Source organism: Pelodiscus sinensis, chromosome 4 (assembly GCF_052426305.1).
Source record: "Pelodiscus sinensis isolate ZL-2025 chromosome 4, ASM5242630v1, whole genome shotgun sequence".
Taxonomy (NCBI): domain Eukaryota; kingdom Metazoa; phylum Chordata; order Testudines; family Trionychidae; genus Pelodiscus; species Pelodiscus sinensis.
In genome coordinates this window covers 106,842,148-106,861,645 of record NC_143055.1, presented here as the reverse complement: position 1 = coordinate 106,861,645, position 19,498 = coordinate 106,842,148, and the positions used below count along the sequence as shown (strand labels likewise).

Here is a 19,498-nt window from a genome sequence, read left to right as displayed (position 1 = left end):
AAAATCTTGACAGTCTAGATGCACCCTTCAAGTCTAAAGTACTAAGAGTGAAATCCTGACCCCATTGGAGCTGATGAGTGGTTTACCGTTGAGTTCAGAGGGGCTGGAATTTCATCCAAAAAGGTTACCCTGTTTTGTAATCATATTGCATATTTCCTGCTATTCTCAGGCCAGTAATTCAATTCAATTCAATTAATTATGCCTTTAAATGTACAGGGCAACCTAAGAACCATATCCTGCAATCCTTATTCGGGCATAACTTCTTTTACTCCACTGGAAGTTTTGCCTGAGTATAAACCAAATGAAGACAGCAGAATTTGATTATCTAGGCTCTAAAACCTGCAATTGATGCAGGGTAGGCAGACTCTGAAGCCCCTTAAGAGGTCCTTCCAGGACTGGGTCTGGGACTATAATTGCAGTGATGTTTCTTTAAAATACCTTTTTCAGAAGCTTACTTCCATATATTTCCAATTACAGTAATTACATAAAAAATGCATATCACAATTAAAGTATTCACATTTGGATTAAAAAATTGCATGGATACTACTAAAGGAAAACATTTAAAAATTAACATTTTCACCGCCTACTGTTTAAAGAAACATATAGAGGAATCACTTCTTTAAAATAAAGTAAATTCTTACCTGGGAATGACAAATACAAAAGAAGGACCATGAAAAAACAAAGAGTAATAGTACTAGTAATAATTTCATGATGAATTTTTGTCTGTCTTGCTACAGGAAATTCTTGGTGTCTGATTCTTTTTAGCCTTCGGTATTTGTCTGTGATTAATTTTTAACCATTGGTAAAATATTTAAAAAGGTTGTTTAGAAATAAAGTGCAAGAACCTCCATTCAGTTTTGAACTCTTCATAAAAATCCTACCCCAATCTAACGGGTTTTACCGTAACTGCAATACCAGATAACAAAAGTAAAGTCTTTAAAGTAAATGATTAAAAGGAGGATCCCATTAGGAGTTCACTTTTCCATGCCCCAATTCACAATCATTCGTCCCATTATTGACTTTTGCCAAATAATTCCGCTGAAATGCTCAGGCTGCTTCCACTGCTCCCATACTAGCTGTTAGCTATTTCTATGTATGTGCCTCCTTTTGAGATATACTGGAGAAATTAAAAGGAGGAACACCAGGTTGTACAGAGAACTGCATTTTTGTAATTTAAGATTTTGCTCAGTACACATTGCTTAACTGTTTGGCAAGTGGTGAAAGCATGTGTTTATTGTGTGGTTTATTATGGGAGTGCCAGTTCCTTGGAACACTAAAATCAAAATAAAACCAAAGAAAATCTATCCTTTAGCACAAGTTACCCCATGTTACAAAAAGCTGCAAATAATAGCTATTCATAAGTATACTCTCTTTATTTAAATAACATGTAGGTGGTCAGAAAAAAAAAGACAGGCTTGTTCACCAAAGAACAGGCTAAAGAATATTTAGATAAGTCTGATGTATTCAAGTTAGCAGGGCCAGACAAAATTCACCATAGAGTACTTAGAGTACTTAAACTGAAGCAATCTCAGAACAATTAGTGATCTTTGAGAACTCATGGAAGTTGGGTGAGGTCCCAGAGATCTGGAGTTAGGGCAAACATAGTACCTACCTTTCAGAAGAGTAACAAAGAGAATCTGGGAAATTATAGGCTGGGTATGCCTACTTGAGCTACAGTCATACCTTATGATTACAGTATAAATAGAGCCTGAGTGATCACTGAACCTCAAACAGTTGTTTGTTCTAGCATCCTGAGCCAGAGCAGCAGCATTCTGAAGAGCATTGTGTTGACTGATTCCTCCTTTCATTTCAAGAAAGTGCTGCATTTCAGACAACTTTTGGAGTTCTCTGGTCACTTGTGTTCAGGAGGCAGGTGTCAGAGACAAGGGTTTCCTTTGTACTTCTAAAAATCACCTCTCGGTCACCTATTTGACTCCAGCCTAGGTCATTACCACTAGTGACAGTTTGATAGCTTATATGAAATGAACTGATATTAGTACAATTCTTAAAGGGCAATTGACCCTGTCCCAGATGGCACTCTTGTTGGCAGTCTCAGCGATGACAATTGCATGAAGGGGATGGAGACTTACCTTCACTTAGGAGTCGAAAGCTTGCAACACTGCTGTCCATTCTCAACACAGAACTTAACTTTCCTGGGGTGTAGTTACGTATCCCTCACAGATGTTTATACATTTAAAATTATTTCTCCTTCCACTCCTTAAAAAAGCTAAGGAGTTTTCTTCTCATGCTTCCTTTAAAGTAAAGGGCCAGGGGGCTGCAGAGACGGCAGTAGCCCTCCAAGTCTGGGGAACTCTGAGATACATTATTTCCACCCCATCCATCCCAGATGCTTTGCCCTGTTCCTCAGGTGCTTCTTTATTCTTCAGATGCTACCTTCCCTGTCCAGTTCTTGAGTGTGGTGTAAGCAGAATCTGAAGGAATGCTTCCACTAAAGCCAATTGAAAGGGGGTAGATACCCTGGGGGTATCTATGTCAATACAGTTTGCTCCTACTTTGCTTAGATGTATTAATCAGTCAGCAGATGGAGTGGTATTTTGCTCATTATAATCAACTTAATTTGTGACCCAATACCAGCTAAATATTGTAGTTTTGTGGAAATACAGAAAAATAGGACTATGCTAAATTGTTCCAAAGGAAAGGGCTCACAGTTCTTAGCAGGAAGAACCTTGCAAAGCAAGGGCATGACTTTCAGAGATATGTAAGGCTATGTATACATTGGGACGATTTGGCAACAAAAGTGTTGTCAACATATAAAAGTCTCTAAAACTGAAAACTCATCAAGCCTGTTTTCCTGCCGCCCATTGTTGACATATCACGACCACATTATTAGCTTTCCTGTCAACAGAAAGAGAAAAGCAGTGTGGGTAAGCATCCTACAGTCCCTGGTGTCATCTTTAGTCACTAAGCACACTGTGAATGTGCAACATAGTGTTAGGCATTTTGGGAACTTGAAAAACTTCCCGTCAGCTACCTCTTTGTTTCTCTGCCCTCCTTGGGCCTTCAGCACCACCTGAATGACAGCCCTGGCAGTGAATTGCAACATCTGCTGTAAGAAATCATGGATTGCAGATTTTTGAGGGAAATATGCTAATGTGTGTGCTTTCCTGTTCCGCTTGCTTTCTTCCCATACTTGAGCCCCATACAGAAGAAATTGTGTGGAGCCATAGAGAAGTAGGCTTCATACTGTAGAGCTGGCATTCCTTCTCTTTCACATCTTCATTCTGTTGGGTTTCAACTGCCACTACTAGTGCAAACAGAGGAGAGCAAAAACAACATCAGTCTGTAATTAATTACTGTTGTAACCCTTCTGTCTGGTAATGCCAGCAGCAACCAGGACTGGGTTCAATATCTAGGCATTCCTCTCCATCCATCCAACACAGAACTGTCTTGAGCTCCCGTCCAGTAATCTGGAAAATTCACACAACACCCTGGCACCTCTGAGAGGCAATGATTCCCCACTCGCAAGCACAGAGTATGAGTGTAGAAAAGAAACCTTTAATAAAAGGGGAGGGAAGTAACGTGGCATTAATTTGGGAAAAGACCACAAAGTTCATAACCAAAACCATGAGTAAATGTCACAGCCCAAGTAGTTTGAGCAGTGTCCTTCCCTTTCAGGTTCTTAAATCCACAATATAAATGTTCCCTTCACATGCCCAACCTTTCTCTGAACCTCACTCACAATTGCTGTCTTGGTCAAGGGAGACCCAGAGTTCAGAGGTGCATCCTCAGAGTTCACCTCTCATTCTGAGCTGGGGAGAGGGGAGAGGTGGTAAGAAGGCATCTTACTCACTCTGTTGGTCACTTACCATCCACTTGCTTGCTGTTCTCTGGTGCTGCTCTGCTGGCTGCTCATCATGCTGCTGCTGTTCACATCTTCCACTGGCTTGTGGTGGAGTTGGCTCTGGGTCAAACCTAGTGGTTTCAACTCTCGGGTACAACTAGACAGTGGTACTATTTCGGGATATGTCCAGTATTCTGAAATAGCATTTTCTGCATCTTAACAGCATGCCCATTATTTCAAAATGCAATAGAAATAATGGACTTGCTATTCCGACATCCCAGTAAACCTCATTCCATGAGGATTGAGGGACTTGTTGGAATGGTAGTCTATTTGAAAATCTGGCACTGCGTAGACAGTGTAGATGCACCCTCACTAATTTCAGCTCTTCGCCCAAAACACAGTCCAGCCACAAGATATCCAGCATCCACTGGAGTAAATGTAAACACTAAAAGAGACTCCTTATGGAGACTTTCTTTGAAACACTGGGGAGAAACAGATTGCACCAATCTTATAGCTCACACCTGCAGGTTATGTAGCCTGCTGATTCAGAGTCCTGCCTTCCTCAGCTTAATCTCATAGGGCTCTAGAAGTCGAGCCTCTGTCCATCTAAGTGTATTTATACTGACAAGGTCCCTCCTTTTGAACTAAGTTAAACACAGTATGACTTTTCTGGATTCCCACAATAACTGAAAGAACTGATGATCATAGAGCTGGAAGAGACCTCAGAAGGTCATCAAGTCCAGCCCCCTGCTCTAGGCAGGACCAATTCCAACTAAGTCAACCCGGCCAGGGCTTTGTCAAGCCGAGACTTAAACACCTCTAGGGATGGAGACTCCACTACTTCCCTAGGTAACCCATTCCAGTGCTTCACCACCCTCCTAGTAAAATAGTTTTTCCTAATATCCAACCTGGACCTCTCCCACCACAACTTGAGATCATTGCTCCTTGTTCTGCCATCTGTCACTACTGAGAACAGCCTCTCTCCATCCTCTTTGGAACCTCCCTTCAGGAAGTTGAAGGCTGCTATCAAATCCCCCCTCACTCTTCGCTTCTGCAGACTAAACAGACCCAAGTCCCTCAGTCTCTCCTCATAAGTCATATGCTCCAGCCCCCTAATCATTTTGGTTGCCCTCCGCTGGACCCTCTCCAGTGTGTCCACATCCTTTTTGTAGTGGGGGGCCCAGAACTGGATACAATACTCCAGATGCGGCCTCACCAAAGCCGAATAAAGGGAAATAATCACATCTCTGGATCTGCTGGCAATGCTCCTCTTAATGCAACCTAATATGCCATTAGCCTTCTTGGCTACAAGGGCACACTGTTGACTTATATCCAGCTTCTCATCCACTGTAACCCCCAGGTCCTTTTCTGCAGAACTACTACTTAACCGGTTGGTCCCCAGCTTGTAACTATGCTTGGGATTCTTCCATCCCAAGTGCAGGACTCTCTCTACACTTGTCCTTGTTGAACCTCATCAGATTTCTTGTGGCCCAATCCTCCAATTTGTCTAAGTCACTCTGGACCCAATCTCTGCCCTCAAGTGAATCTACCTCTCCCCCCAGCTTAGTGTCATCCGCAAACTTGCTGAGGGTGCAATCCATCCCCTCATCCAGGTCATTAATAAAGATATTGAACAAAACCGGTCCTAGAACCGAACCGATCATATCTCATAATTCCTGTATTTAGTGTTAACACAATTTGTGACCTCACAACAGCCAAATTGGTTACAGTGGGCAAAATACCATTGTAACCACTGAATATCTAGTAGGCCAAAGCAAATGGAGTGAACTGTATTTACATGCACACACCCAGAATCTCATTCTTTGAACTGAGAGTTTGTGCCAGGTTAAGCACAGACTTTCTTCTTTTGTATTCCCACAATAATTACAAACTTTGCTATGAGTATTAACACAATTTGTGACCCAATATCAGCCAAGTTGATTACAATGAGCAAAACACCATTGTAACATCCAAATATCTAACACAGCTAAGCGAAGCAGGGGCAAACTATATTTACATAAACACACCCAGGATTTCTTTCCCATTCCAGCTGGCTGCAATGGAAGCATGGATTGAGACCCTGCTTACACTGTTATGGCATACATTGCCAAATGAGGACAGAATATTAGGCTTAACTTTGATTTTGTGTGGTTTTCTTTTAGTTTGCCTCCACAGATATTGTAATTTAAATATAGCAATTTATGCAGCATTAATATTCAGTGTCCTTATGAACTGTAATAATCTCTGGTGTAAAGATGACTCTAATGGCATTTCAAAATGTAGATTATTTACTGGGTTGAACAGAATTTAGCAAAGGAATTGTTGTAATCCATTGCATAGATACTAAAGAAAATATTATGAAGAAATTAAACTCCCAAATCCTTGCATTATTTTATCCAGCAGTATCATTAAATCAATATACAAAGTTATTACTTATAAAATGAGTTAGTGTGCTTGTTTTCTAGTCTGTGATTTAATAGAATTACTGCTACCATATCAGTGTGATTGTTAGTACCAGCCACCGCCCAACTTAAATGTTTAAAATATGAGAAACTAAAATAACATAGTTAACTGTACTAATTTATGTCTCATTTCTGTATTTCTCAATCATTCCAAATACCAGAGAAAGATTGCAAAATCCGCTGATTTGCCTTATAAACATCTCTCTCTGCCTTTGTAAGTAAATACAATGAAAAACATTAAAAAAGAACAGAGAGAGGAAAGGGGACAAAAATACACTTGCATGCAACTAAAGCTATGGGAGGAGGGATAGCTCAGTGGTTTGAGCATTGGCCTGCTAAATCCACCATTGTAAGTTCAGGCCCTGAGGGGGCTATTTAGGGATCTGGCGCAAATCTGCCAGAGATGGTATTTGGTCCTGCAATGAGGGTAGGGGACTGGGCTCAATGACCTTTCAAGGTCCCTTCTAGCTGTATGAGATAGATAGGATATTAAAAAAGAGTTCTTTAATATTTAAAATGATCAGTATAAATTGGAAACAAACCCTTCCATGCATCAGTTTTTGTTTTAAATTACGTTACCGCAAATTACATGTGTCCAGTGTGGAAGACTTAATGTTCTCCTAATGGAGATCAAGTTAATTGAAGAAATTAAGAAAATGAAAGTAGGGAGTGCCCCCAAGCTAGATGGCTTTTCTACCATGTTCTATAGACACTTCCTGGATGTGTCTATAGACACATCTTGACCGCTTAGGATGCTTGAACACATTTTGATCAGTCAAGATGCTTGAACTGTTTAATGAGTCATTTCTGGAGACCACCTTCCCTAAATGCAAGGGAAGCTCTATTATCCATTATTCTTAAACCAAGAAAATATTCTATGCTGTATTCCAATGATAAGCCAGTATCACTTATTAACCATGATATCAAAATATTGGCAAAAGTTCTGGCGATGAGATTGGAGAAGGTTATGGGCTCTACCATACATCCAAAGATTTGTCAGAGGCTGTTATGGCTCTGATACAACTTTTTTCTTGTGTCATACAAAAGCAGCCCAAACTTTATTCAAATTCAAACCAGGATGAGACAAAATACTGCAAAGCACCTGTTGTCATTTAGATGTAGGTGAAAAAACTCAAGATGTTAGCTATGTGTAGAATTTCACAGTTCAAAGGTACTTCAGTGTGACACTGCTAGTGTATACTTGCAGGATCAGGGCCTTTATACAGATTCCCTTGCTAACCTGTAAGGGTCTTTCAAACAGCAACAGGGGGGAACATGTTTTTATAAACAGGAAAATGTAACTGCAAGAAAAAATATTGGGAGACACAGTCTGAGCAGAAATGTATGACCTCAAATGTTTGGGTTAATATGATTATTTGAGATTAATTTGATTTCTTTGTGAGGGTGCTAGAATTATAGAAATGCAGGGCTCGACAGGAATTCAAGAGGTCATCTAGTCCAGTATTTCTCAACCAGTGGTATGAGTATCATTAGGGGTACTCGAGAGAAGTGCGGGGGTACGTCAACACAACTGAAATTTGGAAAAAACTGAAGTTTTATCTTAAGTTTTATAGCGTTTTATTATTTTTGTACTTTTTACACCCAAAAATGTCATTGCCCACCTGGCTATGATTAAGTTGTTTAAACAAATGTGTTGCAATGGTTGAAAAAAAATATGTGTGTCTGAAAACTGTAGGTACTGGAGGTACTTATAATTTTTTTTTTTTGAAAAAGGGGTACTTTATAAAAAAAAGATTGAGAAACACTGATCTAGTTCATCCCCCAAGTGGAGTCAGGTTTGAATCTACCTAGACCAATTCTGTCAGGTGTCTGTCTGACCTATTCTTAAATCCTTCCCAGTTAACCTATTTTGTTGCTTGTACTTCTAGTTAGAAAGTTTTTCCCAAGGGTGAAAATAACTTAAATTTCATACAGGTGCTGTCAAATCACAATCCCCCCTCCCACCAAGGCGGGGGCTCAAGGCATAGGTTTGGGAGGGGCTGTGATACAGCAATATCCGTAAGCAATTTTAGTGTGGTGGAGTGTAGAAGGGAGTTTGGGGCACTCAGGGCAAAGATAGGGGGAGGGATGTGTGTATGCAGGGGGGGGGGAGCACAGGGGTTAGGGCTTGGGGCTGGGAGGGACTCAGTGCTGGTCTGGGTTGACTGCCTAACACTCCCTTCCCCTTCTTCCCAGAGGCCATAGCATTGCATACTGCAGGGATGGCACATTCCTGCACTGCCTGGTGTCCAGCCAGTATAGTGAAAGAAAGGCAGCAGCACAGGCTGGGACACAGAAGCCCCACCAGTAGCCCAGCTGGGGAACATGCACACATCGTCTACAGCAGGGGTGGGGAACCTCAGGCTCGGGGGCCAGATGCAGCCCCCCACTTGCCTGGATCTAGCCCCCGAGGCTCAGGGCTCCCTCCCAGCATTGGGAAGTCCCCCCTGTTGCCCCACAAAATGTACTAGGCAGGACTCCTCTAGGTTCTGGTGTGCTAGGGGAATGTGGGGAGTGTCTTGTCAATGAAGTGTTTTTTTTGGGGGGGAGGGCTTTTTACTTGTGTATGGCCCCGCTTGATTTTTCTGTGGGTCAGCAGCAGTGTTCGCTCTAAGCTTCCCGGCAGCACGGCTTCCCAGGTGATTAATCAGCCCTGCCTAGTCATTGGCTCAGGGCTCTGCTCAGAGCTGGCTAACTGGGCAGGGCTGATTAATCACCTGTGAAGCTGTGCTGTGGTGCAGCTTAGAGGGAACACTGGTCAGCAGCCCCCAATCCCAAAAAGGGTTCCCAACCTCTGATCTATATTGTGTGCCCCCAGATGCTGCCTGCTGCTTAGCGTAGTGACACCGGCACCAGCCTGCATGAGAGCCCCAGGAGTCCAACTGGGAGCTCATCACATGCTGCACCTCTACCTGCAATGGAGCGCCCCAGTACTGGCTTGCTCCTTCCTATCCGTGCAGCACACCAGGGCACACCACATGATTTTCACCTCTGGATTTTCCTAATATTTACCTGAACCTTTATCTCCTTTGCTGTAAACGAAGACAAGAGTTTTTGTCCAACCCTTCTGCAAACATGAAGAACAACAGATCACTTTTTTCTTTTAAACAAACTTTTACATATGTACATTATGATATTCCTCTTCTGCCTCTCTTATATAGACTAAGGATGCTCAGTTATTTCAACCTTTTCTCATAGGTCACATTTTCTAAACCTCTTCCCATTTTTGTTGCTCTGGACTCTTTCCAGTTTCACCTTTCTAAAGTGAGGTGCTCAAAACTGGTTACCCCACAATGAAATTAACTTATTTTGTGACAGCATCACACTGTTGCCTCATATTCAGGATTCATCTACCCTCACAGCACTTGATTTGTGCTGCTGTAGTGATTAGTGAAGATGCTACCTATGCTGGCAGAAGACCTCACTTCAGCATAGGCAGGGCCATTCTTAGAGGGGTGCAGGTAATCCCATGCCCTGCCCCCACTCTTCTAGCCCCTGCTGTTCCACCCCCACATTCCATCCTTTCCCCAAACCCTGCCCCTGCTCCACACCTCTTCCTGCTCTACTTTGTCCCCACCCTACTCCACTACTTCTCCCAAGCTCCGTTCCTACTCTGCCCTCTCCAACACCCATTCCTCCCTCCCCCAAGAGATGCAACACAGAAGATAATCAGGAACGTGGTTCAGGGTGGAAGCAGAAGTCAGCCCCCTGCCCATTCACCACAGTGGCAGGAGCTGTGGAAGCAGAGTGACCTAGGAGCCTGCTCTGCTCCATCACCATGTCCCAGCTGTGTTGTTCCACTTCACTGTAGAGGTGGAAAGTGGAGTACCCCGGTCCCAGCCCACACCCCTTCGCCCTGCATCCAGGAAGCAACCAGGAATTATGATGGTGTTATGTGCCACTCATGGTGTGGATTTTCCATACGACTGAGTGATGCAGTTTTACCAGCACAAGTTTGTAGTGCAGACCAGTGCTTAGTTAGTGATTAACTATAATCCCGTTCCTTTTTGGCAGTACTAGTGGCTATCAGCTATTCCCCATTTTGTAGCTGCGCTTTTATTTAATTTTAGAACAGCACTTTAAACTTGTGTTTATTGAATTTTATCCTACTGATTTCAGACCAACTTATCAAGATCATTTTGAATTCTAATAGTATCTTCCCTATGCCTCCTCCCAGCTTGGTGTCATCTACAACTTTTATAAATGTTTTTCTCTGTGCCATTATCTGAGTCCATAAGGAAACCAGCAACTAGTACCAGTTCCTTGAGGTATCCCACTACATGCACCTGCCCAGTCTTGACACTGTATCTTTGATTGTGATTGTGTCCTCACTTCACAGTTAACGCTGAGTCTCCAGAGTTTGCTTATGAGAATGTCAGGTGGGACATGAAGCGTAGTTTGAAATCACCCATTGAAGAAGCCAGCCCGAGTGGCTCTGCAATTTGATTCTTTGGGCAAATCTGTGTCTCCTGCAATCTCCAAAAGGCTGGGCAGAATATTCATGCCCATTATTCTGGAGCAGGGCAGTGTGAATGCAAAGCATAACAGCTACACCTGAATGCAGGCATAAGTGGCAAATTATATAGGTCCGTGGCCTCTTCTGCAAAAATGGCAGCTCATTAGGTATGTAAATGAGGCTCCGCCGTATTTCACACTTAGCCTTATTTGCATACTTTTGGTGCAAGATCGCGCCAGCGTAGACATAGCCCTAAAGTCTGCACCGGTCCGGTACCCCGTTCCAACTCCACCCCACAGCCTGCACCTGACCCCCCCACTTGCACCCAACCCCCTGGAGCCCGCACCCCTCCCCACCCCACTCAGAGCCTTGCTTAGGGGTGTGGGTGGGTGAATTGGGGGGGGGGGCAAGGGCGTGCTGGGCACCACCAAAGATTCTGCAGACCTGCCACGCCTGCAGCAGGGCGCTGGGAGCCACCCAAGTGAGCGTAGCCCTGCCTGGGCTGGAAACGGGTGTGCAGCACCGCGCCGCTTCCAGCCCTGAACCCTCCCCCCCGGCCCACATGGCAGGTGGACGCGTCCCCGCGAGCCGGGCAGCAAGCGCTGAACGAGACAGGCTGCGGGCAACCACCAACACCACTCCTGCGCATGCGCCTCCCTACTCCAGTCGGCGGCCGAAACTCTTTCTCTGGACGCTACTCACAGGCGAGGGGGCGGGGCGGGAAAGAGGCAGACTGTGTCTCCTATTGGTCGCCGCAGGAACTCTCAGCTCGCCCGAGGTCCAGGCGTACGTCCGCGGCTCCCTATCTGTCGTAAACGTGTTAAGTGACGCAAAAGCAAAAAAAACCCCAAACATCCACACCGGTCGTTGCTTTACGGGAGAGTTTTCTGTTCGCCTCTGGGATTGGCGGGGTAAGAGGCGCTGGTGTCACGTTGCGCGCGCCCTTGGCGGGTCGCGGTTTGATGACGACATCGGTAGCGGCCGGCTGGCCGGGCTTGTGCAAGGAGCCACGTGGGGCTCTTGTGGGTGAGTGACTGGGGGGGCTGCACGCGGGGTCGAAGTTCCCGGCCCATTGTTAACGGCTTCGCAGGGCTAAAGACTGATCCCGCTGGGCTGGGCCCCTCCGCGCCCCGCCCCTCCCGTCTCTGGGCTGGGCCCCCCCCCCCCCCGCTCTGCCCGCCGGGCCGGGGCTGCTACTCCCGAGCCTGGCAACGGGGGTGCCGCAGCGCAGCCGGGTCACCCCGCGGCCCAGCCCTGCTGCGCTGGCCACGCTCAGCCGGACAAGCAGCCGCGTGTGGGACGCCTCGGCCGCAAAACGGTTCCCCAGGAAGCGGGTGCTTGTCGGTGAAAGGACTTTCGGAGCCGGCGTAACATCCCTGGGATGAGGCCAGAGTAGCTCCCTAGAGCTGCTGGCATCTCCAGCCCGGTGGGAAAAGGGATGGTCTCCCTCCGTGCATTGCCCGTCTCCCCCTCCACCCAACCGCCTCTCAGGGCTGCTCTGGCGTGTGGCTGCAAATTGCTGCCCCCACTGCTAGCTAGTGTTGGGAAGAGTAAAGGAGAAAACCCTGGGGTTCTGGAGTCAGGTCCCAGGTGTGGACAAGTACTGCAGCGCCTTGTGTCTAAGCTGGCCCTTTAGGCTAGGTCCAGTTTGTGTCTAACAGGATGTGTTGATTAATAAACATAGAACCAGTGCTAATCATAAGCAGACTAAGCAATTGTGTAGGGCTCTGAACATCTCAAGGGGATCTCTATTCATTTTTTATTTGTAAAAGTTTGCCTGTTTGCGTATTGATGGGGAGATTCCTGCAGAGAGCCCCCCAATGAGCTTTGAATATAATTCATCATCTGTGTGTTATTAATAATGCCTCAACCCAGCTGGTCTCAGGCTGATGTGAAAAGCCTGCAGTGTGTAATATGCTGAAGTCATTTGTCTGTGTCTGCCAGTAAAGGTGTGTCAGCTCCATTCAGCTAACTTGTTATACAGTTTTAGTACAGACAAGGCAGTTAGTAGTTTTGCAATGAGCTGGTACAGGGGTTCCCAAACTTTTTGACACGAGGACTAGTAAATCCATTCACGAACTTTTGGAGGACTGGTAACATTCATTTGCATATTGCTTAAGCAAATGATGAATATTCAAATAAGTTGTTTCTGGTCCTCCCAAAGCCCCAGTGCCAGCATTAGCAAAGCTTTTGATACAGTCACCCACAATATTTTTGCCACGCTTGATCAGAGGCATCAATGTGGGGCTGCAGGTGGGAGCTGGTCTGTGCAGGGAGCAGCTTTTTAAACTGGCTCTCCTCACGGACCACCTCTCATCTGCCACCCCACACTTCTGCCTCTGATACAGAGGAAGCAGTGTGGAGTGGCAGGGGTCTCCATGGGAGTAGGGGCCAAGAGTGCACTGATTGCTGGTCCCACCCTTGGGGACTATCAAATAATCATGTAACACTAAAATGATTAAATTAATTGCTATCTAACATCCTTAGTATAGACACACCCAAATTCACTCTTCCTAGGCAGATGAAAATTACAAGCTGCCTCAACTTGCCCTTACTTAGACTCAACCTTTACTTAGACTGTAGCAATACTGGGAGTAATTAGGATTCCTCTTTGGGACATTCGGGACAAAAAATACAACTGTATGCTAAATCTTTCATTCTTGTTTTGTGGCAATCGTTCATTTGTATAATCACTGAAATCTATTGTAATGTCCATTCATAAAAACAGAAGGGAGAAAAGTTTGTCATCTCATACATACAGATGGATAGCACTATGATTAGGAAGTATTGGTTTAAAATCCTTGCCTTTCCTTCTGTTTAATGACTTTGCAGTAGCTTTAATTTTAGATGGAAATATGTGATGATCCATGATCTTGTATTTCAGCTAAGAGCCAAATCAATAAATGTTAAGTCAGCAAATGAAGCTTATGGTACTTGGGGTCTTCCCTGACTTGGAAATTTAGTAAGTCGTGAAGAGCCCTTGACCTTTGGTTTTCAAGTGACGGATTTTTTCCCCCTCTCTCTTGACTGTTTATCAGGTAGAAAATGTCTTTTAGAGGCAGAGGAGGTGGAGGTGGCGGCAGAGGATATGGAGGAGGAGGCGGCAGAGGAGGCTTCAATCGTGGTGGAGGAGGTGGCTTCAATCGTGGTGGAGGAGGTGGCTTCAATCGTGGTGGACGAGGTGGCTTTGGACGAGGAGGTGGTGGGCGCGGAGGCTTCAACAGAGGATATGACCAAGGACCTCCTGAAAGTGTAGTTAGTAAGTTAGATGGTAAGATTGTATTCATTTTAGTTTGTAATGAATGTTCCAGTTTTCAGTATTTTTTTTTTTTCTTAACGGCAGTATTGGGCGAGTTCATGCATCCTTGTGAAGATGACATTGTTTGTAAATGTACGACAGAAGAAAACAGAGTGCCTTATTTCAATGCACCAGTTTACTTGGATAATAAAGAGCAGATTGGCAAAGTGGATGAAATATTTGGGCAGCTAAGAGATTTTGTATCCTTCAAAAGTAAATAGTTCTGGATACTTGTGCTAATTACTGAGGAGAGTTGCATAAGGCATGTGTACATGACAGTGTTTACTGGTGAAACTGGTAGACCAATATGGTGTGGACGTTTATTTTGGTATAATGAAGTCATTTAAAAAAATTACTCTAAACTCTTTCCGAAGTCACATAAGCTAAACTTAAAAAAAAAAAAAGATATATAAAGTTGGGGTTAGGGATGTGAACGAGGACCAGCAGGCTACCACAGCCCCAGGGCCAGGCAAGCTGACAGGCGGCCCCATTGCCATTCCATCTGGGCCGCAGTGGTTCCCGCACCTGGGATCCCACTTAGTCAGCTAACTGGTAAACCTAACCTTTAACCAGTTAATTGAGTAATCAGGATTTTACATTCCTAGTTGGGGTAAGTATTTCTACCAAGAGGAGATTTACCACCATAATTATATCCCTTTAAATCCAGAACTTTACTTGTATTGATATAATTTTTCTGTTAGAGAAGCCCTGAGACTTTTTCTTTTAGAGAGTAGAAAACTCAATTTTTTCTTGACTTTTGTCTAATAGAAGTACAGGTTGAACATCTCTAGTACGGCACTCTCTGGTCCAGCATCCTCCATGGTCCGGCATTATTTCAGTTAACTAAATGTCCACTTATCATGGGTGTGACCAAGTTTCCCACAGTCCCACAGAGTTTGTTTACAGCCACCAGTCCTGGATCTCAGTGTTCTATGTAGTTATTTAGTTCTGGTTTACCCCTAAATGTCATTTAAGAGCCCAGAAAACAGTGGAAATAATGGTAATTCTGCCAGACAATACTGACCTTCTGTAGTTCAACAAATTCTTTGATTTAGCGTTGGTCAGGTCCTAAGGTGCCAGACTAAAGAGGTTCACCTGTACTACAGATGTGTGGTTATGCAATAACATTTTACTGCTTGATGAGACTCCCAAATCCGGAATTCTTTGCTCTGGCAACATCTGTGGAGTGGTAGGGCTAGTGATGTTGCTGGACCCAGGAGTGGCAGCCAGCCATGAGAACGCTGCAGCGGCTGGGCCAGGCAGCGGAGCCCTGGCCAGGTTAGGAAATCCTGGTGTCAGCGGGACTTAGGGGATGGGAAGTCCCACCCCTGCCATGGAGCCTGTGGAATCATTGGAGCCTCTTCCATGGCTAGGAAACCCCAGGCAGTTGCAGGGCCAGATGGCTTAGGAGCCCCGGCTGGGGAAATGGGAATCCGAAGTAGCAGCGGGGCTGGGATAGCCAGATGGCCCTGGCAAAGGAACCTCTGGCGGGAGCGGGGCCCGGTGGCATCAGGGGAGACTTTCCTGGGGTACCCCCAGTGGCAGTGGAGCCAGTCCCGGGGACCTCTGGTGGCAGCGAACAGGCAGCAGGGTGGGAGCCCAGCCTTGGGAGCTCCAGGGAGAGGAGCCCGGGAGTGGGGCAGCCAGCAGGGGAGCATCGATCTCTGTCTGGCAAACTCTGGTTTAGGACCCCTCAGGTCCTGAGGGTGCTGGACCAGGAGGTCCAACCTGTAGTAATATTTAGCCTCCCCTCCTCCCCCCCCCCCGTTGGTTTGTTGCTGGGTTAAACATTAATATGGAAGAAAGAAACTATCCATAAAATGCTGTCAAATGCACAAAATAAACAAAAAGAATAGAAATATTTCTTTAATCTTTCTCTTACATTAATTGTAAGTGTACCAGTAAGGAAAAAAAATATCATCCTGTTGTGATTTGAATAATCTAATTTTTAGAATTCCAACATCTGTCCATACTCTCCAGAAGAGTGTACCTTTTTAAAGTCCTTAAAAAAAACTAACAGTATTTTTCAGTTAAACTGTCTGAGAACATGAAGGCATCTTCATTTAAAAAATTACAAAAGGTGAGTACCATAATTGCTTAAAATTGCTTATTTTGAGATACTCAGTGAGAGAAGAATAAATAGCATTCTGAACAATTTCCAAAAAACCTTTAAATAATCTGAATTTCCTGTCACCACATCAAAATTAAATGTAATTTTAGATTAAGTGAAAAGTATTTTTTTTGTTATGCATTGGTTTAATATACAGATAATCTCATATAAGGAATTTTTTCTCTTTTTTACATAACACTGAAATTCTTTAATCTGTTAATTTCTCTAGTTAGTAGTCCTTTGTTAGCACTGATAGTTAAATGGTTTGAAAATTTTGTGTTCATTTCCTGTCTGCTCTTACATACACTTTTTTTAGCTAACTTTTTTTTTTAAACATGTCTTTGCAAAATATACTCTTCTTTAACCACAAATCTTAATCCGGTTACAGAAATAACTTTAAATTCTTGACACAAACTATATTTTTAAAAGTTTTGTTTGGTGTCACTCTTTACAAAATAGACGTTAAAAATGGCGGTGATGTAAAAAGTAAGCTCAGAATCTGCATGTATCGAAAAGAGGGAGGAAAGTGGGGAATATTGCCCTCATGTCATGCTGTTCCTGAGCCTAACTGATTTTTCTCCTGCAGTTTTATATTGACCCTGCAAAGTTGTTGCCATTGCAAAGATTTTTGCCAAGGCCTCCAGGTGAGAAGGGTGCTCCAAGAGGAGGTGGTAGAGGAGGAGGACGTGGAAGAGGAGGAGGTAGAGGTGGAGGAAGAGGTGGAGGTAAGTGTCTATTTAAAAATACAGTTGCATCAAATTTTACTAAAAATTTATAGCCATTCAAGCACTCAAGTTAATTGTATTATTTCAGTAGATATTTTTAAAAGAAACACACTTTTAAAACATATTTTTCTGTTTGAGACCTCAGTGAAAGCAAGTGAAGTATGACTCCTAGCAGAAATAAAGGATTGAGATTAAGAAAAATAACTTGGTGAATGCCAGCGATAATATTCCGGGGGTACAATCTATTAGGTGATGAAATATTCTCCCAAAGTTGATGTCAAAAGCCCCATTTCACAATATACTTAAAAATGAGGTTGGACAAAATACTTAAATATATAGTGTAAGGTAAACTGCTTTGGGGTGTTGGGTTGGATGATTTGCTAGATTGCTTCCATCTCTATTACTAGAGCCCTGCGCGGATACAACATTTGTTTCTGCAAAAATGAGCCGTGGCTATCCATGTCCATATAAAGCAGATATCCACAAATTTGCAGGGTTCAAGATCCAAAATTTGTATTCACAAAAATGAGCTATGGATGCAAATACCTGTGGGTATGAAGAGGATATTCATGGATTTGTAGAGCTCTATTTTTTACATTTAATTTCATTGTGGTAGCTGCTCCACAAGTAAGGTTGAAACTAGGTCACTGTTTAAAAGACTGATTTTTCTCTGACATGGCTCTGTACACACAAACATCTAGTTTCTCCAAAGAAAAATTTGCTCTGAAACTTTATTTTGCATCTTCTCCAAGTGTAGATAATTTCTGAGAAGTTTCATATAAATAAAACATTTGTTTCAAAGTTATGGTTTCTTGAAAATGGTGTCTTTTTCAAAATAAGTTATTTTTAAGTTGCATTTTGTCATGCAGAAGATCTTTGCTCAGTAACTTGTTACATTCTTTGTACAGAACAGAGTTGCAAACTAACTTCTGAAAACTTAATTCCTTGCTTTTTTACAGGTGGCTTCAGAGGAGGACGAGGAGGTGGAGGCTTTAGAGGAGGAAGAGGTGGAGGTGGTGGCCGTGGTTTTAGGGGTAAGAGTACTATTTAAATTCAGGGTGTTTTAAAACGAATTTAAGGACCATAAAACAGCTAATGAATACTTCATCAGATTTGCAAAGACGAGCACATTTCTACACATTTTATGCAAAAAGTTACTTGTATGGTAATTTCTGTACATTGCAACGGATTGTCTAGTCCATGTTCAGTTTTCTGCATTTCTGTGTAAGACCAAAGCTAACTTCAGCAAAAATGGAGTATAAGAATGGATACTGCAATTGCTAGCTTCTCAGTATGATATTTGTGTAAATTATACATTTTCTTCATGACATAAATTGTATAATATACACTTTTCTCTTTCAAAACAGGAAGAGGACGTTAAAAAGTGGAGTTACTGGATCTAACTTCTGAATGTTCTAGTGGACCTGCAAAGTTTAAAAACAAAAAACTTTTTAAAGAAATCTAGGTGACAAAATAGTTTGCCAACATGGATTGTTACAACTAATGGATACTGATCAACACGTGAAGATGATGTGTTCACTGATGAATTGGAGGCAGTTTTTTATTCTTCACTTGAAATATACTTGAATGTTTTTTAATTATCTTAAGCAGACTTTAAATTTTATATTTTTATATTCTTCATTTCTGATCATCTATTTTAGTTAGTGTTGACTTCATGTTGAAGTTGAAAGTAAGTGATCCAGTGAAGAAGTAAAAAAGAAGTTGTAGACTCTCAAAAGAGCACAGACATGAATCTGCATTATACATGACTGAAGTCTTGTTCTCGCTGTCCTTTTATTGTTGCATCTATTATGCTCTATCTGTGGCGCACACCCTGCTTAACAAGTATCATCATTTAAAAATATTAACATTTGTCTTTGTTTAAAAATAAAAAAAATTGTATAAAATGCACCGTATAAAGAAAGGAGGGTAACAAAGAATGCTCACTATACTTTCCTATAGAAATCTTGATTAAAATTAAAAATGGACCAGTAACTTTTGGGAAAGTCAAGATTGTTAATATCAGTACTTATATAGGCCACATCAGTTTTTGTGCCAGATTGTGTCGGATAGTGAGGAGTATTAGTCCCTTACAGGTGTGCTGTAAAACAAGCATTGTAGAAAGGAGCACAGGATTCCACAAACTGCTGGCATGTATTTGTCCTGTGAATCTGGTTTTGGGCAAGCCTGTCCAATGAGATGCATTATGGGATGAGTGGAATGCTAAAATCGATTATGGCTCTTCGGAGTTTGGGTTTGGGCCAATCTATTCTGCAGGCAAACATGCAAGAAGATTTTTATAAAAGCTTCTTAATAATCAGCAGGGGACTGGGACATTTTATTAAAGGTGTACAAAATAAACGGGGAATGTTTTGTGTAGTATTTTCCTCTTGAAAGAAAAATAAACTGGCATGGAACATACCATTATATTCTCATTAATATTAAACACATTTTATTGTAAATACATAATTTTTAATGTTCACTCTTCTAAAATATTTATGCTTCAGTCCTTGCCATACATAGTGAAATGCTGTATTACCATAGCACCCGGAATACAGTGTCATATGCACTGTACAAACACAGAACAAAAAAGACTTGTCCCTGCTCTCAAGAAATTTACAGTGTAAGTACAATAGATAAGCACA

The 19,498-nt window shown here is 42.9% G+C and overlaps 2 protein-coding genes across 4 annotated transcripts in view; one reads left to right on the top strand and one right to left on the bottom strand.

Annotated features, from left to right (window-relative positions):
- The window catches only part of CFI (complement factor I), a 38,152-nt gene extending 37,135 nt beyond the window's left edge, over positions 1 to 1,017 (bottom strand). Inside the window, exon 1 of one of the 2 annotated variants that reach the window (XM_075929717.2) lies at positions 642 to 1,017. In XM_075929717.2, the coding sequence (XP_075785832.2) occupies positions 642 to 710 (69 nt within the window). In that variant the 5' untranslated portion in view covers positions 711 to 1,017. The remainder of the gene's footprint in view (positions 1 to 641) is intronic. The other variant, XM_075929716.2, reaches the window with a different exon arrangement.
- Positions 1,018 to 11,597: 10,580 nt separating this feature from the next.
- GAR1 (GAR1 ribonucleoprotein) lies at positions 11,598 to 19,274 on the top strand. 2 transcript variants are annotated; one of them, XM_006119281.5, is made up of 7 exons: positions 11,598 to 11,746; positions 13,759 to 13,979; positions 14,064 to 14,218; positions 16,039 to 16,098; positions 16,715 to 16,853; positions 17,813 to 17,887; positions 18,221 to 19,274. In XM_006119281.5, exons 2-7 carry the CDS (start codon positions 13,766 to 13,768, stop codon positions 18,232 to 18,234), a joined length of 657 nt encoding a protein of 218 aa, XP_006119343.1. In that variant the 5' UTR covers positions 11,598 to 11,746; positions 13,759 to 13,765; the 3' UTR covers positions 18,235 to 19,274. The 2 variants fall into 2 exon arrangements, with proteins under 2 accessions (XP_006119343.1, XP_006119344.1); XM_006119282.5 differs by lacking the exon at positions 11,598 to 11,746 and adding an exon at positions 11,821 to 12,146.
- The last annotated feature ends 224 nt before the right edge of the window (positions 19,275 to 19,498 follow it).